The sequence below is a fragment of the Hoplias malabaricus genome, chromosome X2 (genome assembly GCF_029633855.1).
Source record: "Hoplias malabaricus isolate fHopMal1 chromosome X2, fHopMal1.hap1, whole genome shotgun sequence".
Classification (NCBI taxonomy): domain Eukaryota; kingdom Metazoa; phylum Chordata; class Actinopteri; order Characiformes; family Erythrinidae; genus Hoplias; species Hoplias malabaricus.
Genome location: NC_089819.1, coordinates 44,995,889 through 45,015,970, shown reverse-complemented (window position 1 = coordinate 45,015,970; position 20,082 = coordinate 44,995,889). Strand labels below are relative to the sequence as shown.

The 20,082-nt window shown below is 37.8% G+C and overlaps 1 protein-coding gene across 1 annotated transcript in view; it reads left to right on the top strand.

Moving 5' to 3' along the window:
* Positions 1–771: 771 nt before the first annotated feature.
* LOC136676203 (chromodomain-helicase-DNA-binding protein 9-like) overlaps positions 772–20,082 on the top strand; it is a 90,931-nt gene continuing 71,620 nt past the window's right edge. Inside the window, exons 1-2 of the mRNA XM_066653045.1 lie at positions 772–871; positions 11,427–13,122. Of these exons, the coding sequence (XP_066509142.1) occupies positions 11,551–13,122 (1,572 nt within the window). The 5' untranslated portion in view covers positions 772–871; positions 11,427–11,550. The remainder of the gene's footprint in view (positions 872–11,426; positions 13,123–20,082) is intronic.

Sequence of the window (20,082 nt, the reverse complement as noted above, 5' to 3'; positions counted from 1 at the left end):
GTAGTGTTAATATTCTGGAAGACACAGTTTTCTTGAAATATGCAGGACATATTTGAAATATGCAGGACATTCTGACTTTAAAACTTCACTGCTCCAAAGACTGTCTAACATTCAAAAATTCAAACAGGGTTTTTTGCACAATAAGCCTAGGAGATATATATATATATATATAGATCTCACTCAACATTTTTTTGTGGAGGATGTGTGCTTTTAGTTTAGAAAATTAACAAATGTTATGTTGAGGGTTTACACATATTACTTAGGTCGTTATTATTAATTACAACACTTGCAATGACTTTTTTTTTCTCATCATTTTCCCTCAGCATCGCGTGTATGATGATCAGAGGTTTTGTAGTAGTTCTATAAACACTCCCCAGTGAAACCTGAGGAAATAAATGTAAGTTGTTGTTGTTGTTGTATGTAAATGTTGAACGTCCAGTAGAGGTCCTCACTCCCCCGCGGCTGTGACGGACACTCATTACCATCTGAGCACTTCACACGCAAGCCGCTTCTCATTGGCCGTTTCTCGACGCGGCCATGTCGTTAGACCTTTCCACAACTCCGCGTTTGTATTCTAATCTCAATGAAATCCCGGCGAGGAATGTGTTCGGAGTGAGCCAGACAGAGAAGGAGCGTATGAGGGAGATTATGAAATTATGAAATCGCCTTTGGGAGATTCAAAGTGAAAGAACTCTGAGCCGACCAATCAGAGCGCTCGGCCCGCGCATGCAAATGAGATGTGCTATCATCATCACGTCAGCACTGGTGGAACCGCTGAGGTCGCCAACAGCGATATAAACTACAAAACAATTCGCTATTTCACTGCGCCGTGAAACTGCCGCCCTGCCGTTGGAGGTTTTCCCTCACTTTGGTGAGTGTTTCCTTTTCTTCTTGCGGGAGAAACAACGCCGTAGAAAGTGGCGAATGTGAAAACACTGCTGAAACTCAGGTGGCCGGCTGGCTGTCAGTCAGTGAGAGAGAGACGGAGAGAGAGAGAAAAGAGAGACAACGGATGTGTTCCGAATAGAGTTCTGTTCCCTAAGTAGTTCACGAGGTAGCTCATGAAATAACGGTTGCTACATCCAAATATTGCATTATCTCTGTACGAACAAAGCATTTATATTTGTAAATAAATCGTACCACACGTCGTCTATTATTTTAGTACACTTTCTGTGTGTAGAAACCGTAGTTTTACGACCTGTGTAGTGCACTACTTGGCGAGTGAGGAACCATTTGTGACTCACCCACCGTGACGTGCAGCTGGTCTGTAGGGAATCCCTGGTACAAAAGTGGAAAAATATCGAATATACACGATAGTGCTTATTTATTTGTCCCACTTTAAGCGTTATATTTCTTTCTGAGACGAGTATCCTGCGAGTTAAAACAGGATAAACTAACAGCGACTTTGTTGAGAGGGGTCGCTTAAACTCTCCGTGGCTGCGTGTAACGGTGAATGTGGTGAAAACGCTGGTCTGACTCGAGAATTTGGGGTCTTTTTCTTACAAATAAACACCCTTTTTATTAAGATATAAGCCCCTATTCCTTAACAAGAAATCGAACATATTCCTCTCCCTAGATTCATTCACGCTGGTAAAACACAAACTGGTTTATACTGGACCCTTGTCCTGTTTTATAATAAAAAAATATAAATATAAAACAAAAACACTTTAATAAAGGGGTTAGGAACATATTTTACGAGTGATTAAAAAGTCGACCATAAATAGCTTAAAAATGAACAAGTTACACATGATAAACAGGCTAATATTAATGGTGAACAGTGACCTGTATGAATGTGTGATATCTCAGTAAACCTGAAGCTGATGGCTTCTACACAGAACACATCTCTGCACATGTTGACCTCCAGTTATGAACAAAATAAGCAGTGAGTACCATGGCTGCATTTCTGATAAATTCAGTTTTCCAAGGACAATTTAAAAATGGGAAAGTTTGGACGGTTTCTGAGGTCACAAACCTAAGGAACCTATCATGTCAAGTCATGGGGTGAATGAAAGCCTCTTTTAAGGCATTAGGTTTTATTTTTCACGGAAGTAACTTTCAAATATGTTACAGCGATGACTGGAAAGATGTTTAAAATCAAAATTATTATTTTTAGTGGATTTTTATTTGCGACTTGTATTATTTATTTATTTATTTGCAATATGTTAAATTCAACCAATATGCAGTAATTGTATCCTAAAATAGACAGACAATTTCGTGTTTACTTTTGTCAATTGGAGAAATTGTGAACTTTCTTTCATTCAGAAAATCAACAGAACCTGTAGCATGACCATACATCTCTCAGCCTTTGCACACAGCAGCAATGCTGACTGATTGAGAAGACAATGTTAAGCTTCATCTGAGGATAAACTGTTAAGATGAATGTGGATCTTATGAAAAGCACTGGATCATCACTCCAAAGAACACTAAGTCAATGTTTTAATGCCCAATACAGGGAGCTCTATAGCTGTCCCACTGTCACTTGGCACTGGACATGTGCGGCTGCTTTTCTATGGAAATTATTAAAGATGTGCCTACACAACTGAACTCCTGTGACTACAGTGGCTGCACTTTAAAGTAGCTGTGTTCCTAACTATCAGGAGTGTCTACAACTGTTGGACATTCACTTTTCCACGATAAATAGCATCATACTGGTAGAAATAACCAATAATGAAGTATTTTGCCTGGCTTACAGAAGAGAATAGCTTCTTTACCTTGGGCTTGGCACAGCTCCAATATTGTAACATATGTTGTAGATGTTTAAACATCTATGAATTTACCATCTAGAACATTTTGATGGTTCTCCGCCCTGGTTCATCAACATGAATATGAAGCAGTTATTGTGTTAAAATAGGGACACAGTCCACGCACAATATCAAGAGAGTTGGCAGGCTCAAAGCATTAAGTTCTGTTTGAGCAGATATATGATTAGCTGTCTAAGGATGAGTGATAAGGACCCTATAGCCCTCTGACCAAACTTAGAGTGCTGGAGGGCTGTTAAACTTGAGCCTGTTCATGGTAAACTCCACCTATTGCTGGATGTGGGTTGTTATTATTCACTGGTCATTCTCTCGCTCCTATTTTAGCTTTAAAACCACAGGCTTTAATGTAAAGTGGTCTGTGAAAGGGAGATGCTAGGTGGCAAGGGTTAGAGAGATTATCATAGGCTTTATTATTTCCTGTAGTTCCTTGAGTCAAGGTGAAAATCACCATAATCCCACAAAACGTGGAGCGTGTCAGTGAGTTGCTGATCTGTAAATTGGCACAAAGCTCTGGTGGTAGTTCTGTTTGGAGACATAGGATCTGGATGCTAAACAACCCTCCAAATAAATCTAAAGAATGTTACAGTAATTACTTTGTTATATGCCTTTTACCTGTTGATGACAGCTGCTAATTCTTAGAGTCATTTAAATGAGGAAATTCACTATTTTAACAATTGCTTTCTGTTACTTTAAGGTACACACATTTTAAATGTTGAATGAGTGGATGTCTATGCATTATGATGTATGTAATGTATGCGTCAGTGACTTCAGTGAGGTGTGAAAAAAGGGGACAGTCACTAATACTTGAAAATGTTTATCACGATACACAAAAAGCAGAAATAATATCTGATGCTTGGAATTGTCCGCCATGAACACATTGTCAAACCAGGTCAATCTATGCTAACTCTAAAAGTAGTAGATTGGGCATGATTTAATAATTGTCATTAATGATGTTCACTCTTTAATGAAACATGCAGCTATTATTTTTCTGCACATAAAAGCATGTTGTGATGGAAAGGATGTCCTCATAACCTTACTCTCATGTAATCAAGTAATACAAATATTACAAAGAGACTCCAGCCTGCTACATTAACTGTTTCTACAGGAATCACATCTTCGAGTAGTAGTAAATGATGAAAAGAACCCCTTTTCCTGCAATGACTTGTCCTTTTGTCCCACTATACATTAGTGTCTTTGAAAATGCTGTTGCCAGCTTGCCACCTGTTCCTCTGGTTTAAGAATGCACGTACCATGGGAGAATGAGCGGTGGTTTCAGATCAGCTTTGCCTAAACCCCCATTGTACACTCGAATATGATTTAATGAAAATCTGGTCTCAGTTGTTACCAGTGACAAAGTGCCATCTCTTTAGGTTTCGGGATGAGTCAGAATTGTAAATGAATTAGTGGTTTTGCTTCAATAGGTTTTTACACCAGATATTTGTGAACTAGTGCTAAAACATTAATGCAAATAATGTTCTAAAATGGGCATTCATAGTAGTTGTAGAAACTAGATTTATGTAGGTCTTTGAACACTACACATTTATTGAAATTATTTGAGGAGTATTTGGATTTATGCAGACCCACTGGCAAAAGTAGTTTTGAGTTTGAATTGGTTGATATTGCCTAAAAATATAATCTAAAATTAAATATTTATATATTGAAAGTCTGGGCAAATGAGCTGAAGAGATACACAGAACACATTGGCAAAAACAAAAATATAAAATAAATATTTGTATTTAACCATGTATGCTTATGCTACATTACCACTTATGCACAGCAATGGATGTGTGGATGAACTTGCCCTCTTTAGCTGGTCAACTGTGGGCATAATTAAAATCATGCATCATCAAATTAAAATCATGTCCTGCTAAGTCCATTATGAATGATACGTTTCACACATTCATTGTGGACACATCTCTCAGACACCACTTGTCTTCTGATTGGATATACGCATCATGTTGGCCAGATTAATTTGCATAAATTTAGTTCCGACTCAATTTCTTGCTGCACCACATCCCTGGACTTGGCCCACTGGATCCATCATGAACTTCACAGCAATGTCTGATGGATCCAACACATCCCATTGAAATTGAATGGTCTACTTTGCTGTATGTTGATGAGACAAAGCAGTATATACGCAGTGTTACAATATTGTGCCTACAATATTGTTTGTAGGAAATACACTGTCTGATTTTGTCAGATTGTATGGTATTATAACGTAGAGGGACATTGTAAACTATTGTATTGTATCATTGTATTGTGGCTAACATGATTGTAATAGCTCGGGCCTCATGCAGCACTAATTGTATAAGGCATTACTCTACTGCACTCTTCTAAAGTTTCAAATGTTATGTAGTTGTAAAAATGTCAGTTGTCCCAAAAAAAAACAAAAAAAAAACAAAAAACAAAAGAGGTTTCAGGAAAACCCTGGTAACTGAATTGGTGAATATTACAACTATTTCCAAAAGCTACAATCTCAAACCGATTTTCGGTGTAAGTCGGAACATACATACATACTGTACGTAAATTACATACTGTAAGCACTTATCCTATCCTAACACCTATCCTCCTCAGTCCCAAGCCACATAACCGTGTATTCTTCCGACAGGCACACCAAACACGAAGTTCACTTTACGACGTTTACAACGCAAAACCACTTAAGTCGAAACAAGGCTTTATACAGTAAATGGGAAATGTGTCATAACCACGAAACATCGTAACTCGGGACTGATGTAACCTGAGGACCTCCTGTACTTGAAATATTGTGATGTATTACAAATGTGTGAAGTATATCCCACCGAATCAGTGAATGTATCTTGCTTCTCTTAACTCCGTCAGAATACCACAGAACTGTTCTGTATCAGTAATGCAGTGAATTCCCTATAATGCAAAAACAGGCTGGCATGTGACTGAACATACAAAGTTGAATGTAGTTTAATGCTTTTTAATTCACGTAGTGTAACAATGATTATGTGAATATGAATGGTTGCAGGTCCCTCATCATTTTGCTTCTTGGATATGAGTCTACTGTGTTGCCAAGGAATTTCCCCTATGTGCTGGAAGCTTTGTCTTGACTAAAATCATTGTCATTTTTGATGAAGAGGAATATTTTCAGTCTAACACATAGTGAGGCATAAAAGCTTTCATTTTGTGATTACAGATCAGTGTAAATGTTATGTACTTATTTTGTTGCTGTCCAATGAGTCTCCGTTCTTGAGGGTTTTTAGTTTACTACATCATTTGAACACAGCAGCTATCTTTGACATTGTGGTAAAATGTCATGATGAATGAACCAATAGAAATGCTCCAAAATTACTTGGAATAAAATCTTTTTACAACAACTTCCATTGAAAGTTAAGAAGCCCTTTTCCTTATCCTTTAAATAAATCCTTTCATATGGTGATATATACATTTCTTAATTTTGGTCGATACGATATAATAACTACCAGCAGGTAGTGTTGCAGTCACACAGCTCCAGGGACCTGGAGGTTGTGGGTTCGATTCCTGCTCCGGGTGACTGTGAGGAGTTTGGTGTCCTCCGGGTGCTCCGGTTTCCTCCCACAGTACAAAAAACACACATTGGTAGGTGGATTGGTGACTCAAAAGTGTTCATAGGTGTGAATGTGTGAGTGTGTGTGTTGCCCTGTGAAGGACTGGTGCCCCCTCCAGGGTGTATTCCTGCCTTGCGCCCAATGATTCCAGGTAGGCTCTGGACCCACCGCGACCCTGAACTGGATAAACGGTTACAGATAATGAATGAATGAATATGAACAGTATAAACTTCCTAGAACAAACACAAACATGGCATCGCCATCAAACAAAAACATATTGTCTTTGTAAATATTAATATTTTTACACTAAATTTTAAATTGAGTGCGCTAAACTGATGACTGTGCCCTGTAATGAAGTCAGTGACAGGTGCTGTAGAAAATGTGTGCAAGGCAATGAATAAAGATAGAATCTGTTGTTTCTCTATACTTACATCAGTGCAGATTTGTTGGTATACATGGGGTGTTCCTAAGTTTTCAGTATCGAAATAATCTTCTAATTCTGCAGTAATATAAAGGTTGTAAATAGTGACATTTTCTGAGGGTATACAAAATAAAACACCAGCTTCTTTTGATAATTAGTGATGTTGCAATCACCACGAAAAACAAACCCTCATGAGTATCTCAAGTATGTTGATGAAGACTGATCATTGTGCTTTGCCTGATGGATAATTCCAAGACCGTAGTCCTGCACCCTACAGACCGGACTTAGTCCAGAGCGATTTGTACCTGTTCCCACAATTTGAAGAAAGATCTCTGTGTAAAGCGATTTTCAGATGACTTCACATGAAGATTAAAAGTATTTATTTTTTCATGGAATTGCAAATTGATTGCTAGATCTTACAAATGTATAGAAGTTATGGATTATTACACACAAAAAAGCATTAAAAATCGAATCAATTTAATGTGCTTTACCTCATAGCTGTAAGGGGAACTCATTGAAAGCCCCTTGTATATTAGTTTATATTGATTCAATGTTTGACAGTGTTGAAGTTCCCCATGCTTATATAATTTATTGACAGAACTTTGATGAGCGAAGACAATAAAACATTTTCAATTTGTAAAACTGAGTGATACAGTGCTGTGCTACAGGATAATGCAGTAACAATTGACATATTAAGCATATTTAAATAACGTTTTAACATTTCACCATCTTGGAATCATACAACTTGATTTTCAGTTCCAAGCAAACCCATTACCCAGTCACATGGACAAAATTCTCAGTTAAAAAAAGCTACACTTAAAATGATACAAAGAATGTGTAGTTCTATGATGCTAAATTCTATTCGCAAGAATACAGTTTCAGTAATTGGTTCATTGTAAATACATAAATAAATTAAATGGTAAAGAAACCATTTTAGATACAGAATCACTGTTAAGTCAACGCCTCAGTTTAGAGGGGACCAGTCTAGTATTTTCAAGCTTAAATAGTTCTAAAGGAACTTGCTCATTTGACTCTGCATGTAAAAGCTTCACATAGGCTACGACTTTCCAATAGCTTCACTTATTCTAATGTTTAACCTGCTCTCAGATAATCTTTGGTGTTGACATGTTTCCTGGTTTAGACAGGTGCAGAGATCTTAGAAAACAAAAGTTACTGGCTTGTTTCCCATTCTGTTGACACACGGGCAAAAGGGGGCTTCTTGTGTGATTTCCAGAGGTCATGACGGGTTAAGCTTCCCACCTGCATTTAGAAGAAGAGTCCTTTAGCAGAATGGGCTGTTAACTGTTTGTCACTCTTGTGACTTTTGTTCTCAGAACTGACTGAGGATCACCACCCACAGAATTACTTCATGACCCTGTTTTTTAAATGCAGCAACATTTTGTTTGTGTGAGAGGCACAGGGAGAGGCACATAACTTAACATCATGAGACGGTCCAAACGTTCTTCTGAGTAAACCAGGAGTCTCCTGGTTTATTTCCAAATTTTCTTTTTTGTTTGTTTTTTCACAGTAACAAATTCTTAACAGTTTCATTTCACAACACATAGTATTCAGTTTTTTTTTATATTTGAATGATGGTTGATGCCTCATCTTTTTGTTGATTATGTGGTAGTGATAGTATTAGTCATGAAAAAAAGTCTTGCAAAGCTGTTAGGTGTCCCCTTTATGTACATTTACACTGAACAATCCCTGGATTAGGAACACTTTTTATCTAAACTCACTGTCCATTTTATTAGCTCCCCTGACCACACAGAAGCACTTTGTAAACAATTTCAGAATGTAGTCCACCAGTTTCTCTGCATACCCTTTTATCCCCATTTTACCCTGCTCTTCAATAGTCAGGACCCCCATTGTACCCATACAGAGCAGATTTGATTTGGGTGGTAGATCGTCATCAAACAGAGTGGACAGTAAGTGATATTTAAAAACCCTAGAAGCACTGCTGTGTCTGATCAGCCTGTACCAGTGCAACACGTGGGGACACACCATCGCCATGTCAATGTCAGTGCAGTGCTGAGAATGATCTACCACCCAAATGTTACCTGCTGTATGATGGTCCTTATGGGGTCCTGACTGCTGAAAAGCAGGGTGAAATGGGGATAAGAAAATATGCAGAGACACAGGTGGACTATAGTTTGTTATTGTAGAAGTACAGAGAGCTTCTGTATGGTCAGTGGAGCTCACAAAATGAACAGTGAATATAGAAACAAGGTAAGTGTTCCTAATCCAGTAATTGTTCAGTGTCTAAATTCAATTCACATTGCTAGGTTTTTGGTCGTTTTAAAAATAATCTATACATTGCATGAATAACAATTTACTGTTAGCTAGTAGTAAATAGTAATAAGGCAGTAAATAAAGCAGTCTCTGTTTTCTCTAAGTGCTAACAGTGAACTTGATGTTGGACAGTGTATTTGTTCATGTGTGGTGAGTCAGCAGGTTGTGACTGACCTCCTTCTCAACCAGTGTTGGTCAGGACAGCCTGTCTGTCTATGTGGCTGCTTTTGTGTCATTTGTGTGTGTGTGTATGTGCGTGTGTTTGTTTGTGTGTCAGAGTGAGTGTGAGAAAGAAAGAAATGGCATCTGCTGGTGGCACTTCTCAAAAGAGCATCACAAATCCTAGTATTGCTTGTGTTAATGAAATAAAGGGCTTTCATGGATTAATTGGATATCTGTAATAGACCTTTACATAATCTGTTACGTGATGTATTGTATTAAACTTAAAAATATCCTTTTTACATTTAAGCCATGAAACTATATGGTCTTTATCCTATATACTGTTTAATAATTATATTTGAATTGTCCTTTTAGTTTTTAATTTGTATTATGATTAACATGTATCTCTAAAATTTACAGTATATATATCTGCAATTTTTAAGGATAGAAATATAACATAAGTAATTCTAACCTGGGGCGGCGCGGGTGTGCAGTAGGTAGCGTTGCAGTCACACAGCTTCAGGGACCTGGAGGTTGTGGGTTCAAGTCCCACTCCGGGTGACTGTCTGTGAGGAGTTTGGTGTGTTCTCCCTGTTTCCGCATGGGTTTCCTCCGGGTGCGCCGGTTTCCTCCCACGGTCCAAAAACACATATTGGTAGGTGGATTGGCGACTCAAAAGTGTCCATAGTGTGTGTGTATGTGTATGTGTGTGTGTTGCACTGGTGCCCCTCCAGGGTGTGTTCCTGCTTTGCGCCCAGTGATTCCGGGTCGACCCCACCGCAACCCTGAACTGTATAAGCAGTTTCAGACAATGAATGAATGAATAATTCTAACCTTTATGTTATATTTATAAAAAATGAATGGAAGAACCTACTGGTTAGGGATCATGTAGTTATTAACAGAATTGAAACGTGTTACAAGCTTTTGAAATCATGAATCAAGCTGTGAATCACTGCTTTGTCAAGATTAATACATTCTGAGCTACACGCAGTTACTTAAATTGATTGATCTGGTTGGTCAATCTACTGTTAAGTCATAACAGGGGATTTAATGAACGTTTTAATGACTCGGGAATTGCTTTCCCAGCCACTCATGTATAAGTCAGTAATGACTCAATCATTACCTCACATATAACGTCTCAGAAATAATTGAAACCATGCTGTTGGCTAGTTATATTATAGTTTATCAGCACCATGTTAATATACATATATCTTATATTTATTTGATTGATTTACCTATATACCAATTTTCACTGATGATATTACATATATTTGAACTCTATAACACTAACCCAGCCTAGCTTGGGCTGCTTAAAGTGGTCTTTGAAAAAATTACCCATCTCCTCCTCCAATACTAATATGTTTGTCCTTCTTATATTCTTACTTACGTACTTTCATTTTTAAATATATAAATTTTAGGAGCAAAATACAGTAATCCCTTGCTACTTCTTGGTTCATCTATCGCGGATTCGCTACTTTGCGGGTTTTTTCATGGGGGCTTATGGCTGCTATATCACGGATATTGAGGGAAAATCTAGGAAAACAGTGAAAGATGAATTGCCAAAATATTTCATTAAATCCATTAAAATTTCATAAAGTTCTTGCTATTACTATTATTAGCCCATTGTCAGCAAAGAAGAGTGCACAAATCTTTATGATTTTGTTTTCAAGTCCTTTTCCTCTTCTTTTTAGTTCATTTATTATTCTATATGTTATTAATTTGAATAATGTAGTAGACCCTGTGCATCCTCTTGGTAGCAGACAACATGCATTATACTGCACAGTAACTTCTTGCTGTCATATCAATATATCATTTACAAGTATTTCTTACGTACAGTACATGTATTGTTCATGTCCACATCCAAGTGAAATTTACTGACGCTAAATCACAGCTTAGGAATTACTCTATTAAAGAAACTGGTAGGATATCACATGTAGTTCCAGCTGAAAAACATTATAGAATGACTGTTTAATGCAAAGGGTGGGTTGTTAACAGTACAGGGAGGGTTTTAAAAGTCCAAATACTCGTTAAATACATAAAAAAATATCTTTCCTCTACTTCGTGGAAATTCGTTTTTTGCGGGTGGTCTTGGAACGCATCCCCCGCGAAAAACGAAGGATTACTGTATAGTTCAGTGATATAGAATATACTATTTTGGCCACCACAAGACAATCGGGCAATTTTATAGCCTCTTTCAAAATTGATTAATACTCTTTGTTTGTTTGTTTGTTTGTTTGTATGCAGAACCTCTGTAATGGACCCATGTTGGCTAACCAATCACTGAAAATCATTCCTCTGGGCTGTCCTTTCTCTACAGTCTACTAAAGAAGACAAGCCTCTATGCAGTGAACTTGTGACTGATCCTACAATGGACTTTTTTGGTGACTCAAATCTTTTTGATGGCTTGCCACAGGATTGCTTCAGCTCTGGGTCAGTATCTTTGGTGGATGAGTTGGATCTAGGCTCAGGATTTGAGCCTTCTCTTATAAATGCAGTGGGCACTGAGAAGCACCCAGGAATGATTGCAAATTCTTTGCCCTCTGGCACCCAACCTGGAGTACACTATAGTCAATCGATGGGGCAGTTTGATGAAATTAAGGTCCAGACCTCCATGGCACAGTCTTTTCCTGGATCTGGAGGAAATAACAATGTTGGAGGACCTTTCATTAGTCAACAGTCCCATTTTTCAGAGCCATCTATGACTCAAGGACCTCAGACCAATGGAATATATACCAATAATAGCCCTGTATGGGGCGAGCAGAGAGTACATCCATACCATCATCAGCAGCAGCAGCAGCAACATCATCAACAGCTTCAACAGCGACACCTTAAACAGCAACTGCACCAGCAGCAGCAATTTCAACACAGACTTCAGCATTGTCAAGGCCAACAGCAGCATCAACATCAGTACAATCAACAACATACACAGCTCCAGCAGGGTCAGCAAATCCTAAGTCAGCATCAGCTACCTGCCCAGCACCAGGTGCCTCATCAATCCATTAATAATCAGAATTTGCACCAGCATACCAAGACATATCAAGAACATCCTAACTTCTACTATCTCAACAATGTCACATCCCATCAAAGCCATCATAGCTCTGTAAACTCAGAGGGGAGTCCATTTCATCCAGGGACTGATCCTGCTACAATTTCTCGATCCAAGCCTTACCATGATGTACCAATCCTTCCTGCAACCTCTCAGCAGCAAAATAGATTCCAGCTGGCCCAAGAATTACAAGGATTCTCTGGGATCCCACAAGTGGATGACAGTAACCTAGGGTTCCAGATGCAGTCTTCCCCTGAAGGATATGTCCTTCCTTCCTGCTCAGCTAGCCTGTCTTCTTCATATTCCTCCTCTCTTTACTCTTTCCCTGGACAACCTCCTCCTGGAGTCCATGCATCTCAGTCACTCTCTGCTGTTCCGGGCACGCTGACAACCACGCGAGCAGCCATCCCGTCTGCTTCCAATATTGGTGGTCAGGAGTCCCGCTGCCCTTTTTTATCAGAGTCTTTAATGGAACAACAACAACAGAAATCTCAAATCCAGGTCACTGGGAGCCAGGCACAAGAGTGCCTTTTTAATTCCAAGGCAGCACAGGATGCCTATGGTTCTCAGATGTTCTCTGAAGGTCTAGACTCTTTCTCTACCACTAACGGCCACTTCTCACAACCTGAACATAACTGCACCACCAGCCAGAATGCAAGCAGTAGTGGATTTCAGGGCCTTGATGAGACCTTGTTGGATCATCAGCATGGAGGGATCGAGGAGATTGTTGAGGGGCACAATCTTTTGGGTGATGAATTGTTGCCCCATCTGGAAGCTTTTGTTCAGGAGGAGACTTTCAGCAGATCCTGGACCAACACAAGACACGATGAAAAATTACAAGTGGAAGCAGTGGAACATGAGGAAGGCATACCTTTGGAGCATTCCTTGCCACAGGTAAGATATGTAAAATGTGGATGTATGGTGTAGGGATTGGCATTTGACAGTTTTGTTTTCATCCACAAAATTTCATCCACAGAATGACAGATTACAGAAGAATATTTTAGTCTTCAAAACCAGATGAGGGGAAAAAAATTAGGTTTCACTTTGATTCTGGAGGACAATGGGAGCAATCCTGAGCTATCAAGGCTAATACTGCTAAGTAATTTTCTTCCTACAGGTGGTCTTTTGCCCTCAATGGCATTATACTAGTTTATAATAGAAGTGTATCTAATATTTTTTTGGCATAGGTAGTATTTAGCCCATTTAGCACCAAAGCTACAGTGTCTCTGCCTTAAGTTTAAAGTCCTTGGAAATGCACCCATGCTTAGGCTCATTTTTGTGGTAGCAAAGTATAAATATAATGTGTGAAATTTATCTTACTGAATGATTGACCTGTATATGTATATGAAATGTCATACACCATTGTTTAGTAATTTCAACATTTGAACAACAGCATAGGACCAAGCATTCGAACAATTGATTTTTGACCTCTGTGATATATAGGAAAACAATAGAATAGAATAGAAATGCTATGTGCCCAAAATTGTTCCCCATTCAGTATATAGTGCAATTTTGGGGTTCCACCATTTTGTAATGTCTGAAATCATAGTGGACATTATAGCATACAACACGGGTACACTAGTTGACAACAGTAGATAGTGGATACGCATAATGCACTGTGCTGCCCAACCTGAATCCTAACCCTCCTGAATTTTAGTTCATTAAAATTGTGGACTATGTAGTGAGAAATATAGGGAATAGTAGGGATTCATTTCCGACACAAGGATGGTGTCAGGGCTGACATCTTGTCATAAATAAAGGCAGATAGGCCCCAAACTCTTGTGTAATATTTAACTTCCCTGAAGAGAGCAGCGAGTTAACTGAAATAGGGAGCTAGTTCATCTTAAATAGGGAGCTAGATGAAGCCAGCCATACAGGTCTACAGACAGATGGGTATGAATACAGACAGGAAAAGTCCAAGACAGAGGAAAAGGGGAAAGGGTTGGTTCAGTCATAATGATTGTCTTTCCTCATGAGTTGAAGGGCTGCAGGCAGGTAGTAACTGATTAGGAGTGGCAGCAGTGTGCTCAGGACTTACTGAGGCTAAGCATACTTAAGGCTATAACAAGATGTGGGTCAGGCCAGCCAAGGAATACCACAACATGTACTCTGACTGGCTGGAGTGTGGGGGTGGAAGCATGGTGTGTTTGTGCTTTTTAAGCTGAATGTTTGTTCGTGTTTGTGGGTGGGTGGGTGCTCGTGGGAGGGAGTGAAGAGAATGAGGAGTCAGTGGGGACAAGGGAGGGAGATGAATGAAGTGGAAATAGAAAGGGGGAAACACTGTTAGCCACCTCTGCTGGAGGCAATGATTGCTTCTGGTGAAAGAAGAAGTCTGTGCCTGTCTTTCTTTCTCTCTCTCTCTCTGTTGCTCTTTCTCTCTCTATCTCTCTTTCTGTCTCTCTGACGCAACAGCTCAGCCTTTCCACACAGCTCAGTGCTGCTGACACAGGAGGCCTAGGCTCAGAGTGCCTCACACACAGTGGCTGCCAGTTCTGACACAAACGCACACACACACACACACACACACACACACACACACAAGTACGCACACACTGTGCAGTCTGTCTGCCAATAGACACACAAGCTGGCACGCTCTGTCACACACACACACACACACACACACACACGCACACACACACACCTAATGCTAACCTGCCAGATGCACACACACCCACGAGTTGGTAGGCATACACCCGCCTACCTAGTGTTTGCTTTGTGTTAGACTTCCATTTTTTGTCAACAATGTTATATCCTTGCTGGTTTATTGAAAAGTTTCAGTTGTATTTGGGCACCAGTTTTTCAAAAAGAGGTAAAACAATTATAAGGCTTCCATTGTGCTCATCTATAACAATTTTTTATGTTTTCACATCCATATTTTAGAGTGCAAAGGTTAATTTAATTTTACAAATTATTTAATTTTAAGGTAAAAAGCAATCACAGATACTGCAAAACTGGAGTTAAACCTTAAATGATATATAAATCTGTGATCTTTTTTTTTATCTTTGAAATACAGGAGACTATCAAGCTTCACTCTTGATTTAGATATTAATTTGTACAGATGATACATTTTTCTGTCCACTGAGAAGCCAGCTCAAGAGTGAGTACACTGTATACTGAAAAAACAAAACAAAACAATAAAATAAATGTAACAAGCACAAAATTACAATTAAAATTAATTTGATTACCCAGGGTTAGTATAATACATACATTTGTTGATTTTGAAATAGAAAAAGCTATTTTGACTGTAAATAAAATCATTAAAATATGTTCTCTTTACACACAAACAATAATATTGCAGAGGTATGTGTGGTATTTGTAGTACTGTTTTACAGCAATCTTTAACACTTGCTTAATACCTTTTAGTACAATATATATCCTTTCCAAATTTACAATAAGATGCTTATAGGAACACATCTGAATGTTCACAAATCAGTAGATAGACAGCAGTCCAAAAGTCAGCCAGCAGGCTTCCTGAGCTGATTTGTCTATCCTCACAGATCCTTAATTAAAGCTTAGGCAGAATGTCATCGATGTACGGATTGTGTGACTTCCTGCAAACAGGGAGGGAGAGAGAGACAGTGAGTGTATGAGTGTGTCTGAAGGTTAGACAGGACCATTCATGTGCAGTGGGCTGTAGAAAGCCAACAGATGCACAGTGTGAGGCAGTTGTACTCAGACTAGCAGAGAGAGAGAGAAAGGAAAGAGAGATGGGCCTACTCAACCTCTCTCCCTGGCGCATTAGTTACTAATGAACGCTCTGGGGGCCGTTCCTTGAGGCTGCACTTTACTGTGGTAGTTTTCAGCTCAAGCCATCAGATCAAAGCTGAATGGTTCTTGAGCTGACTACGTCCATATTTGTGATTTTTAAACTAAGTTAGAACACCATTTATTATTATTTTTAATAAAAGAGCTGTACTATGTAGCTGATTTTCCCTCTAAATCATTCTGTAATGTTTAGATTTAATGTATTTCTTTAGTATTTTTTTCATTATAGTTTATTTTATATCCGTTGAGATTAATTTTGTATTTATTTATTGTTTAATAATGATAATTTTCTACATGGAAGTGTTCGTTTTATGAAGTATAAATATTATTAAAGTTTAAAACTTAATATTAGTTACTTAGCTTATATGGTCCAAATATGAAAATGAATGGTTTTTGTTAAAATGCTAATTGCAATATCACAAAACAATTAAGCCCTGTGAACCACAGTGTACCTAGCGGATAAAGTGAGTTTGGAAAATGATGATGTTTTTAATACATAAGCCTACCAAAACCTCATTGGGCCAAAAATGAAATAAGTTAAAATATGTTGGATAAAGATCATTTTAAGCCTTTATAACAAAATATCAGCCACAAAAATTTACACTACCTAATGGTGTATGGAGTTATATTAGGGTCAAAAGTTTTGTTCATTTGGAAAAAAAAAAAATCTGAAACTGAAAGTTCAAATCTTAAGATTGAACTTTGAAAAATACAACAATGTATTCAAAATTAAAATAGTTTTCAGTTTAAATAGAAATTTGATTCAATTATTTATTTTTTAAAATTAATATTTTTTTTTCATTTTTCACTTTCTTATACATTTTGATATTTGAAGTCTTATATTTTTCAGTTGCAGATTTTAATTTTTCACATTTCATATCCTTTTTTCGGTTGCAGACCTTATTTTCACTTTCGGATCCTTTTTTTCACTTTTGGATCCTTGTTTTTCAGTTTCAGACTTCTGACCCTTTTCTTGCGTGGGAGGCGGGATATCAGCGGAGAGGGGCATGGTATAATGACTGACAGCATAGCAATGAAGGCAGAGGAGCTTCCTCACTGTTGACAATGAGAAATATCACTGAACACTCACATTATATGGAATATTTAGTGTAGAACATTTATTGACAAAGTTCTTTATAGTGAGCTCAGTTTGATAACATTCGGCACCAATCACAGTAAAAGAGCTATAAACTCTGTTAGACTGTGTGGTTCCACAGCCACATTTTAGTTTCCCAGCACTTTGTTGGTAATGGTGTCTGCTCCATCAGTCCAAGCTGCAGATAGCTGGTAACGAATCTGAATAAACTCCTTATTCCCCATGTTCTTAGTCTGATGTTCCGTTCCACCTTAAATTGTGCTTTAATTTAAGCTGGTTCTGTTGAGTGCCAGCAGCTTGTTCTGATGAAGCGAATGCCATCGCCAGAAAAGTGGTGGGAAGCTAAAGTGTGGCTGTGGAACTACACAGTCTGACAGAGTTTATCGCTCTTTTACTGTGATACACTTGGCTGGCAATGGCGTCCGCTCCATCAGGACAAGCTGTTGGCTCCAACGTGCAGATAACAATGGTGAAATTAACTTCTTTCACCCCCAGCTCCTTAATTACATTTCCCGTTCCACATTAAATGTTACTGCTGCTGATTTCTGTGTTTTAACACTGAGAAAAGTGCATGTAAATAAAACACTGTGTAGATGTGTAGAATGTATATAAAGGAAAATGCACAGCGACAGAACCAGTTTAATTTAAAGCACAACTTAAGGTGGAACTGAACATCAGACTAAGAACCTGGGGAATAAGGAGCTTATTCAGATTCGTTACCGGCTCGCTACAGCTTTTCCTGATGGAGAGGACAACATCTCCAGCAAAGTGCTGGGAAAGTAAAGTGTGGCTGTGAAACTACGCACTCTGGCAGAGTTTATAGCTTTTTTACTGTGATTGGTGCCGAATGTTGTCTAAAAAAGCTCACTATAAAGAACTTTGTCAATAAAATTACACTGAATATTGCGTATAACATCAGTGATATTTCTCATAGTCAACAGTGAGGAAGGTCCTTTGCCTTCATTGCTATGCTGTCAGTCATTATACCACGCCCCCCTTTGCTGATGTCCCACCTCCACACAAGAGAAGGGTCAGAAGTCTGAAACTGAAAAACAAGGATCCGAGGTGAAAAAAAAAAGAAAATGAAAATAAGATCTGCAATCGAAAAAAGGATAAGAAATGTGAAAACTTAAAATCTGCAACTGAAAAATATAAGACTTCGAATATCAAAATATATAGGAAAGTGAAAAATTAAAATAAATTATTCATTTAAAAAAATAAATAATTGAATGAAAATTCTATTTAAATTAAAAAAAAATCATCCTACACTTATTTTAATTTTGAATACATTGTTGTATTTTTCAAAGTTCAATCTCAAGATTTGAACTTTCAGTTTCAGATAATTTTTTTTTTTTTGACCCTAATATAGCTCCATAATGGTAGCAGATAAAATAAATGCAATTGAATATTTAGGAGTATATCTAAAGAGACAATATTGCTCAAGATTAAAAATGAACACAAAACCCATTAATATGTATATAAAGTTACATTGACAAGTTCCAGTTCTGCGTGTTAATAATAATTGCATTAACTAATGAACCGGTGCATGATTCTTTTATTTGTGTCATTTTGCCTTGAAAATCTATATTAAGAGATTAAGTTGGCTCATATTTATTGTATGAGTACCTAGCCATATCAGAATATTATAAGTACCTTTTTGTTTTTACATTCACTGTTCATTCTCTCTGCTTCCCTGACTGTATAGGAGAACTTTGTACGTCTACAATTACAAACTCTAGTCCACCTGTTTCTCTGCTTACTTTGTTTAACCCCTTTCACCCTGTTCCTCTATGGTCAGGACACCCACGAGGCCAACACAGAGCAGTTGATTTTTGTGGTGGATCATTCTCAGCACTACAGTGACACTGACATGTTGTTGTGTTAGTGTGTACACACTAATACATCATCACCACATCAGTGTCACTGTAGTATTGAGAATGATCCAGCACTTCATTTAATTAATTAACATTAAATAATGAAGCAATTCCATTCTGGCAGTCACATTACTACTGCATTATTATATGAGATAAAGATGGGTTTGAAAATATATTCACAAACAAATTTAACACATATAAATGCATAGGTGCTTCACTTCATTTGCTCTCCTCAAACTCTTTCCCTGCTCCATCTAAATATAAAAACACAAACATCACACACTTGCCCAGGAGATGAGTTTTATCATTTTTGATCTGTGAGTAGGAGAGAGCCATAAGAGAGAGAGTAAGAGAAGTGAAACACTAAAGCAAATTTCATGCCAGCATCTTTACCACATTTAAATGATTTACAGCATCTTATGTCAAATAAGCCATGATTCGTCAAGGATAACAAAACGTATGGCTAAAACTGAATAGTGCTCCACTTACATTTTTCATAATAGGGCTTGGCCATATTGGTAGGCCAGTAACGCTCCACATCTTGCTTTTCTATATTATCAAATGTGAACTTTTGAACATACTGGTGGTTTCCTATTTACATGCTTACTTTTTAAGGGTTTAAGCTTAGAAAAAGCAGGTTAATTTGATCTCAAAACATGGGCTAAATTACAAAAGCCAGCAAAACCACTATACACATACACATGTATGTGTAATAAATACTCTGCTCTAGATAAAGAGTATTTAATGTTTAGTGAATTGTTTAAGGGTCTAATGCCTCTAAGATACTTCAGAAATAGTTACTATAAGACAAGAATGCCAGAGACGTTGTTTTATGATAGATTTGAACAAGCATATGGCCTAAAAATTTTTTTAAAATAGTGTCCCAAGGAAATTTTTTCAGATTTATTAGAATTTTGCAATAATCAAAACCACAAATACAAATGCTGAACATGTAGGTTGTACTTAGAGTATGTTCTGTAGAGTATATTAAATGGTTGACTATTCATCCCATTTCTAATCAAGACAATTGTAAAGAAGTCCAAGTTTGTAGGTTTCTACACAATTAACCACTTTATAAAAACACACACTGAATTAAAATGTTTGCATTTAGAATTATAA